The sequence below is a fragment of the Uloborus diversus genome, chromosome 6 (genome assembly GCF_026930045.1).
Source record: "Uloborus diversus isolate 005 chromosome 6, Udiv.v.3.1, whole genome shotgun sequence".
Classification (NCBI taxonomy): Eukaryota; Metazoa; Arthropoda; class Arachnida; order Araneae; family Uloboridae; genus Uloborus; species Uloborus diversus.
The window spans coordinates 2,805,314-2,821,068 of NC_072736.1; the positions used below are offsets into that span (position 1 = coordinate 2,805,314).

The 15,755-nt window shown below is 35.7% G+C and overlaps 1 protein-coding gene across 1 annotated transcript in view; it reads right to left on the bottom strand.

The window, feature by feature from the left end:
- Window positions 1-1,354: 1,354 nt before the first annotated feature.
- The window catches only part of LOC129224153 (SCO-spondin-like), a 63,475-nt gene continuing 49,074 nt past the window's right edge, over window positions 1,355-15,755 (bottom strand). Inside the window, exons 13-18 of the mRNA XM_054858569.1 lie at window positions 11,262-11,438; window positions 8,998-9,093; window positions 4,086-4,208; window positions 2,933-3,106; window positions 2,560-2,682; window positions 1,355-1,542 (exon numbers count right to left, since the gene is read on the bottom strand). Of these exons, the coding sequence (XP_054714544.1) occupies window positions 1,355-1,542; window positions 2,560-2,682; window positions 2,933-3,106; window positions 4,086-4,208; window positions 8,998-9,093; window positions 11,262-11,438 (881 nt within the window). The remainder of the gene's footprint in view (window positions 1,543-2,559; window positions 2,683-2,932; window positions 3,107-4,085; window positions 4,209-8,997; window positions 9,094-11,261; window positions 11,439-15,755) is intronic.

Genomic DNA, 15,755 nt, shown 5'->3' on the forward strand with positions numbered 1-15,755 from the left:
CAAAAATTGTTATGATAAATGACGAGTAAAAGCTGTAAAGAAAACGTTAAAGTAAGGTTGCCTACCTGTTGCGTGTGAACTAATCATTGTTGCTGGGGCTAAAAGTTGCCCAAAATTGAGTAATTTACCCTCATCGAGTCTCCAAAAGTTGTTATGATAAATGACGAGTAAAAGCTGTAAAGAAAACGTTAAAGTAAGGTTGCCTACCTGTTGCGTGTGAACTAATCATTGTTGCTGGGGCTAAAAGTTGCCCAAAATTGAGTAATTTACCCTCATCGAGTCTCCAAAAATTGTTATGATAAATGACGAGTAAAAGCAGTAAAGAAAACGTTAAAGTAAGGTTGCCTACCTGTTGCGTGTGAACTAATCATTGTTGCTGGGGCTAAAAGTTGCCCAAAATTGAGTAATTTACCCTCATCGAGTCTCCAAAAATTGTTATGATAAATGACGAGTAAAAGCAGTAAAGAAAACGTTAAAGTAAGGTTGCCTACCTGTTGCGTGTGAACTAATCATTGTTGCTGGGGCTAAAAGTTGCCCAAAATTGAGTAATTTACCCTCATCGAGTCTCCAAAAATTGTTATGATAAATGACGAGTAAAAGCAGTAAAGAAAACGTTAAAGTAAGGTTGCCTACCTGTTGCGTGTGAACTAATCATTGTTGCTGGGGCTAAAAGTTGCCCAAAATTGAGTAATTTACCCTCATCGAGTCTCCAAAAATTGTTATGATAAATGACGAGTAAAAGCAGTAAAGAAAACGTTAAAGTAAGGTTGCCTACCTGTTGCGTGTGAACTAATCATCGTTGCCAGGGGCTAAAAGTTGCCTAAAAATGAGTAATTTACCCTCATCGAGTTTCCAAAAATTGTTATGATAAATGACGAGTAAAAGCTGTAAATAAAACGTTAAAGTAAGGTTGCCTACTGTTAAAGTCTGATTCTTTAACATTACAAAGAATCAGACTTTAACACCTACCTGTTGCGTGTGAACTAGTCATTGTTGCCAGGGGCCAAAAGTTGCCCAAAAATGAGTAATTTGCCCTCGTCGAGTTTCCACATAAATTATATTTTAAAAAATGTAGGTAAAAATATTACAAAACCACTGGTATAGGGTTGCCCAAGCAAAAGTCCAATCATAGGGTTGCCGTTTTTCGAAGTTTCAATATTGAAACTAGTGTCTGTGTGTCGCAGGGAAATAGACCTTTTAAACGAAGAGAATGGTTTTGACAAACGCTATGAGCTTTCCTCACGCGTATTTCTTAACTAATTTTATAACCTTTTACAGCAAAATTGAGCATGATGTTTTGGAAATAAAAACATACTGACGTGCACAAGTGTCAAGTAAAAAAGACGGTAGGCAATCACTTACTCTGTTCTTTTGGACAGTTTTCGGGCTTGACGCAAGTTCCATCGTCTGCTCTGACGTATCCCTTCTTGCAGAAGCAACCCCTGGCACATTTCCTGTTACAAGGTCTGGGCTCCGGCTCCTTGCAGGTCAAGGGACAGTGAGTGCCGCAATCTGAATATTCTTCATTTTTGCCGCATTTGCCTATGAAAATTGCAATTTTCGTGAGACACATATTGCAGTCATAAAATACCATATAGCAATCTCGATTTACCTGTGAAAATTGCAATTTTCGTGAGACACATAATGGAGTCATAAAATACCATCTAGCAATCGCGATTTACCTGTGAAAATTGCAATTTTCGTGAGATACATATTGGAGTCATAAAATACCATATAGCAATCTCGATTTACCTGTGAAAATTGCAATTTTCGTGAGACACATAATGGAGTCATAAAACACCATATAGCAATCTCGACTTACCTGTGAAAATTGCAATTTTCGTGAGACACATAATGGAGTCATAAAATACCATCTAGCAATCGCGATTTACCTGTGAAAATTGCAACTTTCGTGAGACACATATTGGAGTCATAAAATACTATATAGCAATCTCGATTTACCTGTGAAAATGCAATTTTCGTGAGACACATAATGGAGTCATAAAATACCATCTAGCAATCGCGATTTACCAGTGAAAATTGCAATTTTCGTGAGACACATATTGCAGCCATAAAATACCATATAGCAATCGTGATTCGGATTACCAATTTTTGAGTTAAAGAGCTAAGGGGAGTAGGGTAAGTACGCTCCCCCCAGTGGGTAATTCCACTCACCCAAATATCTCTAGAAAATTGTAGATTTGAAAACCTGCAATCGGCACTGTCACATAGAGATCGTCATTGTAAGTTCCCAGATTAGGCAGTCATTGTCGGAAAGAAAGTGTTTTTGTGTCCTCTCGTTTTTAGCTTGAAGTTGTTTTATTCAAAACGTCTACAACACCTAACTTGAAATTAAGGTGTGCATGCAAACTCTGAAATAATCTCTGATAATAAAATAAAGAACGATTCCATAAGCTTTCACCCACGAGTACTTCCCTCAAGTGTAAAGGATACCAGTAAACTAATCGGAAATATTTGGAAATGTGTTGGCAAAATTAGCTAGTCACTTAAACTAGTCAAAATTAATCACAAAATCTGATGAACTTTCAAAAAACATACCTGGTGAATTTTGACATTTGCAACTTGGACACGGTTTTGTAGAATAGTCGATCTTGCAAACTTTGGGGCACTTGGGTGGATCACACTGCACCGGGGGTTGACCAGTTGGAGGATTCTCTCCACCTGCACATAACAGATGCAGAAAATCAAAGAGAAGAACACTTCTGACTACAAAAACTGATTCTTTTGTCAAAAAACTACTTTTGTCACTCTCAGCAACAGACTAAAACGCATTTGTCGATTCATAAGGAATCTGAAGTTCTTTTATGAAGCTGAAATCCAATTAAGGACCCGTCTTAAAATTTCGCTGAAATTTTTAGAAAAATTTATTGTTATATTTTGTGAGAGCCCTAATTAGAATCTCGTTTTTTACCTTTCGGAGGACACTTTGACAGAGGAATGCATTTGCCCTTGGAATCTCGGTGATAGTTTTTGATGCAGTCGCAGCCTTTGTTGCAAACCAGGAAATTGCACTTGCCCCTGATGTCGCATCCGTTGCAAGGGTTCACGCAGGTGCTGTATTTTTCGTTCTTTCCACATTTTTGTCCTGTAATGGAAGAAAAAGTTTGCACTTTTGTATGAGGTTCTAAATGCGTATAAGTTATTCCAACTCAAAATATGTTATTTTTATTCACTGGCACAAAAAAGAAACTTTATTCGTAGATTCAAAAAAAGATTTTTTTTGAGCAATCACGATTGCTAATTGTTTTCATTTGACCGTCCTTGATGTCCGGCTCCTTTTTCAACCCCACCGTCCTCTGCAGGCGCGACTCCTCCCGGTAACCGCTGCTCCTGGTCGGTGGCTTCCATGTCCTACACACACGAACGCTCATACACACACACGCGCCTTTACACACATACGCCAGCGTGCATACACACAGGTCTACGCACACACACAAGCCTACACATACACAACTATACACACGTAACCGCCCAAGAGCAGGGACAGGAACCGTTTCTAGAAACAAGCGAATGGGGTAGTAACCAATGAGTAGGGTCCTGTCGCAACTCGTGATTGCGAAAAACATAATTTGAATTTAAAATTTCAGAATTCAAATTAATTTTGAAAATTTGAAAGGTTTTTTTTTTTTTTTTTTTGTCAATAGTTATGAGGAATGTCTGTAATGGTTACTTGAAATACAGCGTATATATGGTGATACAATGTTTTTCCAAAAAATTTGAATTTACTATTCACTGATTAAGTAGTAAAATGGAATGTGAAAATAAGAACTGAACCGTTGAAACGGTATTCTTCATTAAACTGTTCAGACGTTTGCTATCAAATCTCCAGGTAATCCAGAAGACTTCAAGAGCAATCTTCAAAAAGATCTGCAGAGTTTCTACACCATCAACATTCCCAGTACGTGAATAATAAAACTAGTAGTGTAGACACAAACAGATTGCGTATTCTATAACAATATTGCGCTCAATGAGATGAAGTGTTCTGACCCATCCCGATTAAACTTATAGTGGATTCACATCCGTTTCGAAAACAAAATCTGATAAACTTTCAAAGAAAAACATACCTATTGAATTGTGACATTTGCAACTTGGACATGGTTTTGTGGAATAGTCGATCTTGCAACCCTTGGAGCACTTGGGTGGTGAACATTGTACCGGTGGTTGACCCGTAGGAGGATTCTGTCCACCTGCAAATGACAAACGCGTAAAATCATAGAGAAGAACGATTCTGATTGCAAAAACTGAACCTTTTGTCAAGGAATTACTTTTTTCACTGTCAAAAACACACAAACTGAGACACATTTATAAATATCTAAAATTCCTTTGTGGAGAGATGAAATATAATTTTAAAGTCGTTATACACATATATATATATAAAGAAACACTATCATATATTGTATTTATAATCTGGACAAGTCAACCAAAATGAACTTCACTACTCAGTTCAATACACGCCACAGGCTTCTCTATGATACTGGTAGACAACACATTTGATAGCAATATAAGGAATGAATAAGAACGAAAAATTCTTATAAAAGAAGGAAAAAAATGAAAAAATCCCAAAATACCGTGGGGCCTCATCAGGGGGTACTCCCCAAGGGTAGGGAAAAACCATGAGATGTTTCGTGAGTGTTGCAGGCGAAATTTGCCTAAAAAAAACAGCACTAGTCCCCTACATCTCACAAAACAAGCAATTGGGTTACTGAAAGTCCAGAATATCAGCATGACATGAAATACAAACATTGAACCTTTAAAAAAACGAAAAATACAAGTTTTATCTAAAGAAAATAGAACAATATATAAGCTACAAGATTTTTATATAAAGAAAATAGAACAACATTTAAACCACAAGAGAAACAAAATTCATACCTGAACTCAAAATCAAAGGAAAGAACACACAACCATCAAATTCATGGAACAGAAAAATCAAGGATCTGACAATTGACTATCGCTAGTCCTCCACAAGACTGCAAATGAAATGCTTCGTAAGATGCTCCGGATATTGGTTTTCAGTTAGGGTAGCAGTTAAAATTCGAATCGCTGTTTTCAGATTTGTTTTATTATTGCATATTTTTTATATCTAATAATTTGTGAAATGATTATATTTTTGAACACTTTTCTACTGACACAACTGTGAAAATGAATTAAAGAATACACTTTAAAATCAAAACCCTGACGTTTATCATACAAAGCTATACTGGGAACTTTATTATTCAGTTGAATATTGAGATCAAGGAAATTAACCGACTCATCCTTATTTGTTTGTTTCAGCAGTAGTTCATTTGAGTAAATTTCTTTGTGTAAATTGTGAAAATCATTGTTATTAAAAATAATAATGTCATCAATATATATAAATGCTTCTATATTGTTGTTTATTAAAAAAATAGATTCATAAAAATGCAAAAATAGGTTTGCAAATGCACTAGAAAAATATGTGCCCATCGGTATTCCATTGATCTGTCTGTAGAAATTGGAACCATTGTATAAGTAATTCTCAAAAATACAAAATTTAACAAGGTTAATCCAAGAGTGTTTTTCTAAATTGATGTGTTTTTCATATCTGTCGAAAAGTCTATTTGAAACATCGATTATGAGTTTGTGGGGAATGTTAGTGAAAAGATTTTCAAAGTCAAAAGTATTAATACTATGAATATGGTATTTACCACTGTTTATGAAATCCAGAACTTTCTGGTTATTCAGAATTATAAAACTTTTTTCTTCTGCAATTTTGGCCAAGATCTTTTTTAATTTTTCGAAAAAAATGTAACCTGCTTGATTATTGTAGGAGTATGTTTCACTAGTAACGAATCTGAACTTTATTGGATTTTTATGAAACTTAACCGTTATAAAAAGGAAAGGAAAATTGAAATTGAGATGCCGTGTGTTTAGAATTTTGTCGAAGGCTAGGATTCTTTTCTTTAAACTGGATTCAGCTTCTGCGACTTTTTTGTATGTATTAATATTCGTATATTCCTTTTGAAGCATAAGTTTATAAAAAAATTTGCACATGATGGCAAAATTATTTGCCGCTGTGGTTATAATAAAACTATTTTTAGGTTCTCTATACTTTTTTTAAGTTTTTTGTCAATTATGTTGTTGTTCTGAATCTTTGGATGAATTCAGTTATTGCTATAATTTTCAGGAGATTCAGAACAACAACATAATTGACAAAAAACCTAAAAAAAGTATAGAGGACCTAAAAAATAGTTTTATTATAACCACAGTTGACAAAGCGGCAAATAATTTTGCCATCATGTGCAAATTTTTTTATAAACTTATGCTTCAAAAGGAATATACGAATATCAATACATACAAAAAAGTCGCAGAAGCTGAATCTAGTTTAAAGAAAAGAATCCTAGCCTTCGACAAAAATTCTAAACACACGGCATCTCAATTTCAATTTTCCTTTCCTTTTTATAACGGTTAAGTTTCATAAAAATCCAATAAAGTTCAGATTTCATTACTAGTGAAACATACTCCTACAATAATCAAGCAGGTTACATTTTTTTCGAAAAATTAAAAAAGATCTTGGCCAAAATTGCAGAAGAAAAAAGTTTTATAATTCTGAATAACCAGAAAGTTCTGGATTTCATAAACAGTGGTAAATACCATATTCATAGTATTAATACTTTTGACTTTGAAAATCTTTTCACTAACATTCCCCACAAACTCATAATCGATGTTTCAAATAGACTTTTCGACAGATATGAAAAACACATCAATTTAGAAAAACACTCTTGGATTAACCTTGTTAATTTTGTATTTTTGAGAATTACTTATACAATGGTTCCAATTTCTACAGACAGATCAATGGAATACCGATGGGCACATCTTTTTCTAGTGCATTTGCAAACCTATTTTTGCATTTTTATGAATCTATTTTTTTAATAAACAACAATATAGAAGCATTTAGATATATTGATGACATTATTATTTTCAATAACAATGATTTTCACAATTTACACAAAGAAATTCACCCAAATGAACTACTGCTGAAACAAACAAATAAGGATGAGTCAGTTAATTTCCTTGATCTCAATATTCAACTGAATAATAAAGTTCCCAGTATAGCTTTGTATGATAAACGTCAGGATTTTGATTTTAAAGTGTATTCTTTAATTCATTTTCACAGTTGTGTCAGTAGAAAAGTGTTCAAAAATATAATCATTTCACAAATTATTAGATATAAAAAAATATGCAATAATAAAACAAATCTGAAAAAAAAAACGATTCGAATTTTAACTGCTACCCTAACTGAAAACCAATATCCGGAGCATCTTACGAAGCATTTCATTTGCAGTCTTGTGGAGGACTAGCGATAGTCAATTGTCAGATCCTTGATTTTTCTGTTCCATGAATTTGATGGTTGTGCGTTCTTTCCTTTGATTTTGAGTTCAGGTATGAATTTTGTTTCTCTTGTGGTTTAAATGTTGTTCTCTTTTCTTTATATAAAAATCTTGTAGCTTATATATTGTTCTATTTTCTTTAGATAAAACTTGTATTTTTCGTTTTTTTTAAAGGTTCAATGTTTGTATTTCATGTCATGCTGATATTCTGGACTTTCAGTAACCCAATTGCTTGTTTTGTGAGATGTAGGGGACTAGTGCTGTTTTTTTAGGCAAATTTCGCCTGCAGCACTCACGAAACATCTCATGGTTTTTCCCTACCCTTGGGGAGTACCCCCTGATGAGGCCCCAGGGTATTTTGGGATTTTTTCATTTTTTCCATCTTTTATAAGAATTTTTCGTTCTTGTTCAATCCTTATATTGCTATCAAATATATATATATATATATATATATATATATATATATATATATATATATATATATATATATATATATATATATAAATTAAATTAAAAATAGGGGTTAAAGAATGAACACACAATAAAGAGGTGCTCACAAGATCACAAGAGACGTGTTTCGTTAAAAAAAATGACACATGCTTAAATGTTCCTTAATAATTTGACTTATTGCTTCGGTATCAGGGTCAGATTAAGACGTGGGTTACTGGCTCAGGGCATAACAATTTGGGAGACACAAAATATGTGTTTCTTTTTTTTTTTTTTTTTTTTTTTTTTTTTTTTTTTTGCGATGGAGTGATTTTATGTCGCACTAAAGCAAAGTGCTGGCGTTAAATCTGAAAATAAAATGTCTCCTTAAAACTTGAAATCTCTTTCACAAATCCCAAGATCGTTCCAAACTTACGCTTTATTTTCACTGGGGTGAATTAGCCACCATTCAGAATGATTTAATTATTTCTCATTGACGTTCCTGTAGTGAAAAAGTTACAAATTTACCCCTGATTTACACTATTATTTTATTTATAGATACTTTGAATGTTATTGCAACCAGGTAAATTTTATGACATCTTGTATATATTATGTACTTTTTTATCATATCGCATCCCGGAAAGGAAAGTGATACAACTCAAAAATTGGGAAAAACGTACAAGTTATTGATTTAAAGTTTACATTTAATGCTCTTTTTTCCATAAAATTCGCACAAAAATAGCTTACATAACTGATGCGTGGTGCCGTAAAAACGATATAATCAGTAGTAAATCATCATTAAAACATTATAATTTAGTAGAAATTTTTTTAACTTTAAGTACACATTATTAATTTAGGCAAAATAAAACTTACCAAAAAACATCACATTAGAATGTTTTGTGCGCTCAGTCGCTCAAAACTATTTCACCTTGATTTCCTCCGAAGCATTTTTTTTTTTGTGTGTGTGTGTGTGTGTGTGTGAAAGTTGTGTCACTTTCTTTGTTTAAATTAGCCCTAGAAAGGGGTCCCACGAAAACTGGAAAATTTCGGCAAGGGCTCTATTGAAAATGAAAGGTTAACCACTTTTTTAAGACATAAGTTTGCTTGAAGTAAAGTGCACTGCCTTGATTACCTTTCCAACTCTCAATACCAGTAGTAATACAAAGGCTACTTATTTTTGTACTTGAAAAAAATCAAGTCTTACCTTCTTCATCGTCGTCGCATACGCAGCGAGGACAAGGTTTCGCACTTTCATCCAGCCAGCAGCCTTCAGCACAATCAATCGCAGGACAGTTGTTTTCTAAAATAGGCAAAGTGACTTGTGTCATGTTATGCAACGTTGTCAAAAGTGACTAAACTCACATTTATTGTCCTGTCCTTTCCTTTGGGATGCAATGAAATACAAAAAATGAAGTTAACCAAAAGTGGTGCTTTAAACGAGATAGGTTGTAATGTTACACATATGAAATTCAAAAAATATGTCTAACTCCAGTAAACTACATGCGAAGAAAGAGAAAAACAATAAATGATCGCCTTAACATCCTTTTTCGCAGGTCATGTCCCATGATCAGAAATTTGTTCTCAAGTTGAAGTTCTAGAGAATATGATGTTATTATTATTTATTTATTTTTTGAGCAATTGTGATTGCTTATTGCTTTTATTTGACTGTTTTTGGCGTCCTATCATTTTATTTTCCCACCGCCACCCTCCGCACCATCACCGTCGACCGGCTCCTCACGATGCTGCTCCTATATCGAAAGCCGTCTCCAGGTTGCATCCATATGCTACACACACGGGCATACATACACAACTACACACGCACACATACACACACACACACAAACACATACACCTATACACACATACATACATACAGACACCTACACATACACACACACAAAAATATACACACACACATACACACAACTACCCACACATTCATGCCTACACACAGACACAAACACATATGCCTACACACACATACAAATACACATACCCCCCACACAGACATTCATACACACAACTACCCACACACACATACACAAACCCCCAGCCCAGCAGCCATACTCACAAACACACACGCCTACATACACACACTCGTGATTGAGAAAACATAATTTGAATTCAAGACGTCAAAATTCAATTTTTTTTTTTCAATTAAAAGAAATCAGTATATGATTATTAAATTCGAAAATTTCTTAACCGTGCATTCAGATCCCAAATGTTGGGGTCATTGAAGGACGGCGTAGAAATAAAGCAACATTAGATGGGTTAAAATTCAGGAAGATTTTCTGGTAATTGTTACTGTAAAATGGCGGACTTACAGCATCGCTGATTTTTACGGTAATTTATACCGGAGAAATAAGCGATCCCAGATCTAATTGGTTGCTGTGGCCTACCGCGGAAACCGTAAAATTTTACAGTAACATTTGATTTTTACGGTAATAGTTACTAGTAACATGGATGCCAGTAACAATTACCGTAAATTTTCCGGAAAATTTTTAACCCTGTAATCTCCTGTAGTCACTGAACCAGCCTCAATCAACTGTCGCAGATTTCAATTAACAAGTTATTGATAAGAAATAAGCATGTAAAGTAAAAGCCGCTCAAAAGTAGATGCTAGGATGACAATGGTAAAAGTCTGTCGAATGACTTAATGAGCATGTGTACACAGACGAAAGGAGGGCAAATTTTATTTTACTTGTATTTGTACAGAAACTAATCAGCTTCACATACGTCGACCGCGAGAAAGCACCTTTGTCTCCGGAGAAAGACATAAAAGATGTACAACATCGAAGAAAATAACACCCAGGGCATCGATTGGAATCGAACAGAAGACCTCCGGCCTAACAAACAGAACCTAGCCACCGGAGGCCCCAAACGCTAGCTCTACCCGCTCTGCTGCTATGTAGAGAAGAATGGATTGTAGCGAAATTGTCGGGATTGTCTACTCATTTGCCTTTGTAAACAAATCCAAAATTTCATGAAAGGTCCATTAACATTGATAACATAAATTGCTTACTTATTAAACTACGAAAACTGTGGCAGCCGTCTTTGTTACGCATAGGAAATTAAAAACAAAAATTCTTAAGACAGCTGATAGGTGAAATAAGAAAAGCGCTGACAGAAGCTACATCAAATGAAAGGGAAAATATCTTACTTGATTTTGTATGGGATGCACTGGCCTCCGCTGTTAGAACAATACAATAAAGCACATGATTTCCCAATAAAAACAGAATCGAATTCAAGCTCCATTTCAGCAACATACTCGGCGAACAAAGCGCGATGTTCTGCTCACTCGAACCCGTAACTGTCGAGCTAAGTGTGCGAAATGTATTCTTTCACCAACACCAGTGTTTATCCTGCAGCAGCTGGCACAGGTAACAACATTAAAGTATGTGATAGCTAAGATTAGGTCTTTAGCAGCATAAAACATCTGATACTATCTTCGTCTAGCGGTCTTCTCACCTTTTTTGCAGTCTCTCGGATTGACGCACCTTCCCTGCTCGTTTCGGACCATCTTCCCCTTGCAGAAACATCCAGCCACGCACTGCATGGTGCACCTCGCGGGTTTTCCTTGGTTCTTGCATGTGGGTGGGCAAGCTGAGCCGCATTGCTGGAACACTTCATCCTTTCCACAGGAACCTAAAGAAAGTATTGGAGAAATGAATATGGGTGTACAGTAGGGTGGAACGAAAAAAAAAGTTTTTGATTTTCAATTTGCCGTAGTGCGGGCCTTTTCATGCAAACAAGATGTTAAAAAAATATGAAAAATATTGAAGCACGTCTTGAGGTGCCGCAAAGAGCATAAAGTTTAGCAAAATTGCAATTTTGCGACATTAAAATTTTTTTTTTTAAATTTCAAATCTATCTTTATGCTTCAAATGCTGTCGAAAAGCAATTTTTATGCTCAACAGGTCGCAAAATAACTTTTTTTTCTGTTGTTCGGATTATGTCTTGAGGTGCCGCAAGAGCGAAGTAGGTTTCGCAAAAACGTACTTTTTGCCGAATGCACTGGCATCTGGGAGCTTGAGTCATTGCAGCAGCAGATGTGTAAATGGGGCGGGGTTGGTCAGCAGTGATTTGTGTAAGTGGGGCCAAGCTCAGATCAGGTGTCAATTTCTTTGTCGAGTTGAGTTAGTGAGTAACGTAAAATTTCGTTAGTTGGTAAGATACTTCATTGTCGTGAGTTGCAATGGCTCAGTCTAAACAAGTGCAGACGAGATAAACGTCAGAATGTCCCATTTTTGGAATCTTTAGCGATTTCAATGAAGTTTTAATACCTACTTACGAAGATGTAATGAAATGTTGCTGTTTTATTAGACACGGCCTAAAAAGTGCGGCTGGAAAAGATCTTTCTGTAAGTGAAATATATGACTTTTTAGTTTCCAGAATAGATTACATTTGGTCAAGAGCATCTTTGAGACAACAGAATAGAAACCTAATGGATTCTTAGATGGTAAAACAAAAGAATTAAACGAATTTAAAGAAAAATAGGTCAACAGCTGGAAACCTGTTCTATAATCTTCCTGTGGTTACTTCCTTACCTATTGAAAATAACGTTCTTTTTGAGAACATACAGGACATAAGTACCGATCACAAATATGTATTGGATATGTGTGTCACTATATCAAGTGGGACTTGCTCACTAGATTTACCTTCAAGGAACCTGGGAAAACTTCCCCACTCCAGATGACATACATTTGCAAACCGTATGTTTCCATTGTACGTGGCAACTAAAAATCCGACTGAAAATCTCAAGACTCTGACTCAGTACATTGTTAAAGTGTAGTAAAGTATAGTTTTCTTTATATGGGCGTGGCATTTCGCTAAAATGGTTTGAAACAAATAATAACACTGAAATATATTAATAGTAATCATTATTCATTCATACATTTTCAAGAAAGGATCCATTTCTTGTACGGATCAAGTGGGCAAAGCGTATGCTCCTGTGTGGTTTAAGATCAAGTTAAAACCTTCTCGTACTTACGGCTCTAAACATTTATTTAAACTTATCTTACATTCACGATACCTCTCTCATAATTTTAAGAACATTATAGACCGGGTTATATAAAGAAATGGGTATTTTGATGCAACAGAATAATCTCCATTTGGCTATGTTATGCAAAGAGCGTAGAAATGTAGGAGAACTTTGATTACGACGTGTGTTGAATGCAAGAACACAAAGTAGAGGCGGGGTTAAGAAGTTTAAAGTTCAACAAATAATTTTTGCTGCCAAAGATTACAACGATTTGATCTCGTGGGGTGAAAATGAAATAACCGAGCCCCCCTTGGTAAAACATTTCTCTAGTGAATCCCTCAAAGTGAAACTTGTAACCCCTAAGCGGCTCTTAAAAAGTATGGTTCAGTTGCAGGAGACGAAAAATTGACTCAAGAGTTATTTGGAAGAAAGAGTTATTTGGTACAAAAAAAAAAAAAAAAAAAAAAAACACTTTAAAACACTTTAATGTGTCAAAGAAGTAGACACAAGCATCATACAGGTTTAACCATTTATTTACAATCATTAAGAACACTTTAAATGGTAAAAATGGAATTGTTAATGTCTTTTATAGTATACTAGTGATACCCGCACGGCTTTGCCCGTTGTAGAAAAAATAAAAGGTCATTTGGTTTGCTTGTATATTTACAAATAATGTAAGAAGAATTTCTCGCCAATCGGCTTGCCCATGTTACGGTTCCACGTTATGACAACTTGGCAATTTACTCGCCCATCTTATAATTTTGCTCGGGTAAATGTGATTAAAATTGGAATAGAAAAAGAACAAAATCTAATTTTCGAAAAATCGCTTCGAGGTGTACATCCCCCATGCTACAAACTAACTTTGTGCCAAATTTCATGAAAATCGGTCGAAAAGTCTAGGCGCTATGCGCGTCACAGAGATCCAGACAGAGATCTAGATCTCCAGACAGACTTTCAGCTTTATTATTAGTAAAGATTATGATTTTTTTTAAAAATGTATTTTGTAATTAGTATTTGTTTTCCTAGTATAATGCTTAAAAATGTATTTACTGTCATATTTTGTGCCGTTATATACAGTAGGAAAGCATAAAAAGGAATTTCACTGTTAAATGGAAATTTCGGTTATTATCAAACTTTAAGCTCGTTGCGGCACCTAAAGATGTTGTAGTAAAGCAATGAAATTTCTTCTGCTTCTTTTTAAACTTAAATGACAACTTTTCCCCCTACGGCAAACCAAAAAAATTGAAAAAAAAATTAATTTGAATTTTGACATCTTGAATTCAAATTATGTTTTTCGCAATCACGAGTGTGTGTATGTAGGCATGTGTGTTTGTGTGTGTGGGGGGGGGGTTTGTGTGTACGGGGTATGTGTGTTTGTGTCTGTGTGCTGGCATAAGTGTGGGGGAGTATGTGTATGTGTGTGGGGGGGGGGGTATGTGTATGTGTGTGTAGGCATATGTGTTTGTGTCTGTGTGCAGGCAGGAATGTGTGGGTAGTTGTGTGTATGTATGCGTGTGTGTTTGTGTGTGTATGTGTTTGTGTGTGTATGTGTTTGTGTGTGTAGGTGTAGGTGTGTATAAGTGTATGTGTGTATGTGTTTGTGTGTGTGTGTGTGTGTGTGTGTAGTTGTGTATGTATGCGCGTGTGTGTAGGACATGGATGCAACCTGGAGACGGCTTTCGCTATAGGTGCAGCATCGTGAGGAGCCCGCCTGTCCACGGTGATGGTGCAGAGGGTGGCGGTGGGAAAAATCAAAGGAACGTCAAAAACAGTCAAATGAAAGCAATAAGCAATCGTGATTGCTCAAAAAAATTAAGGTCATTTTCGTTCCACCCTAGTGTACAGGCTGCTAAGGAAATATCTGCCAAACTTTTAAAGGAGGGCAGGAAAACCAGAATTCTTTGAAAATGGAATCCGCGTCTGGAAATGGCTCGTTGAAGGCCAGGGCACGAAGAAAGGCAGGTCAACGGAAAGTAAAAGACATCTATACACTGTTCACTGAGAAGATAGACCGAAATTAAATAAATAGGTTGTCAGAAAGTTTGTCACTATGGCCACTTTCGACAAATGGTTACTACAAATGCCGCATTTCATTTTGTTTACATGTAGTCTTTGACATCTTTACCTTGAAACAGTAAATTGTGGCTCAACATTGATGCCATTTGGTGTAAAGAACCAAAAAAATGGAATTTGTAGGAAATGGGGAGGGAAATACACGTGATAAGCAAATCAACACTTGCACAAAATGCACCTTATCTGGAACCTTACCTTCAGCTTTCTTGTCCATGATGTCATATCTGTTGCAATGGTTCACGTAGGTGCTATATTGTTCGTTCTTTCCAAATTTTTGTTTTGCAATGGGAGAAAAAGTTCGCCCTTTTCCACGATTTTCGATATGCATATACATTATCCCATCTCAAAATATTTTCCTTTTATTGACTGACTCTTCAAATAAATTTTGTTTCTAGTTTGTTTTTTCCCTTTTGTTAACAGTCTGGAGGAACATTTGTAATGATTGTTTGAAATACAGCGTATAATTGGAAATATTTTATCAAATCACTTAAAAATGTGTTTCGAAATGTAAATTTGAATTAGCTATTCACTAATTAAATCGTAAAATTGAAAGTTAAAATGAGAAATGAATCGTTAAAACGGTATTCCTTATTAATTTTTATTAAACTTTCCAGACGTTCGCTGTTAAATCTGCAGGCAATCCGGAGGACTTCAAAAGCTTATCTTTAAAGAGATCGCAGTTTCTTCAACATGAAGAGACTCAATACATGATTAATACAAAGAGGTATGGGGAGGTATCCCGTATCTCATGGCGAGCAAGATTCACGCATTAAGGGGTAAACTCCCAGCTGGACTGACGCCCAGCACGGGGACCTTCCCCGGCGCAATGAGCACCAAGACCGTCCGTAGCAACCAGACAACTATCGACCGTCGCCTCCAGCCGTGCGGGGGCCCGCTACGCGGACCTC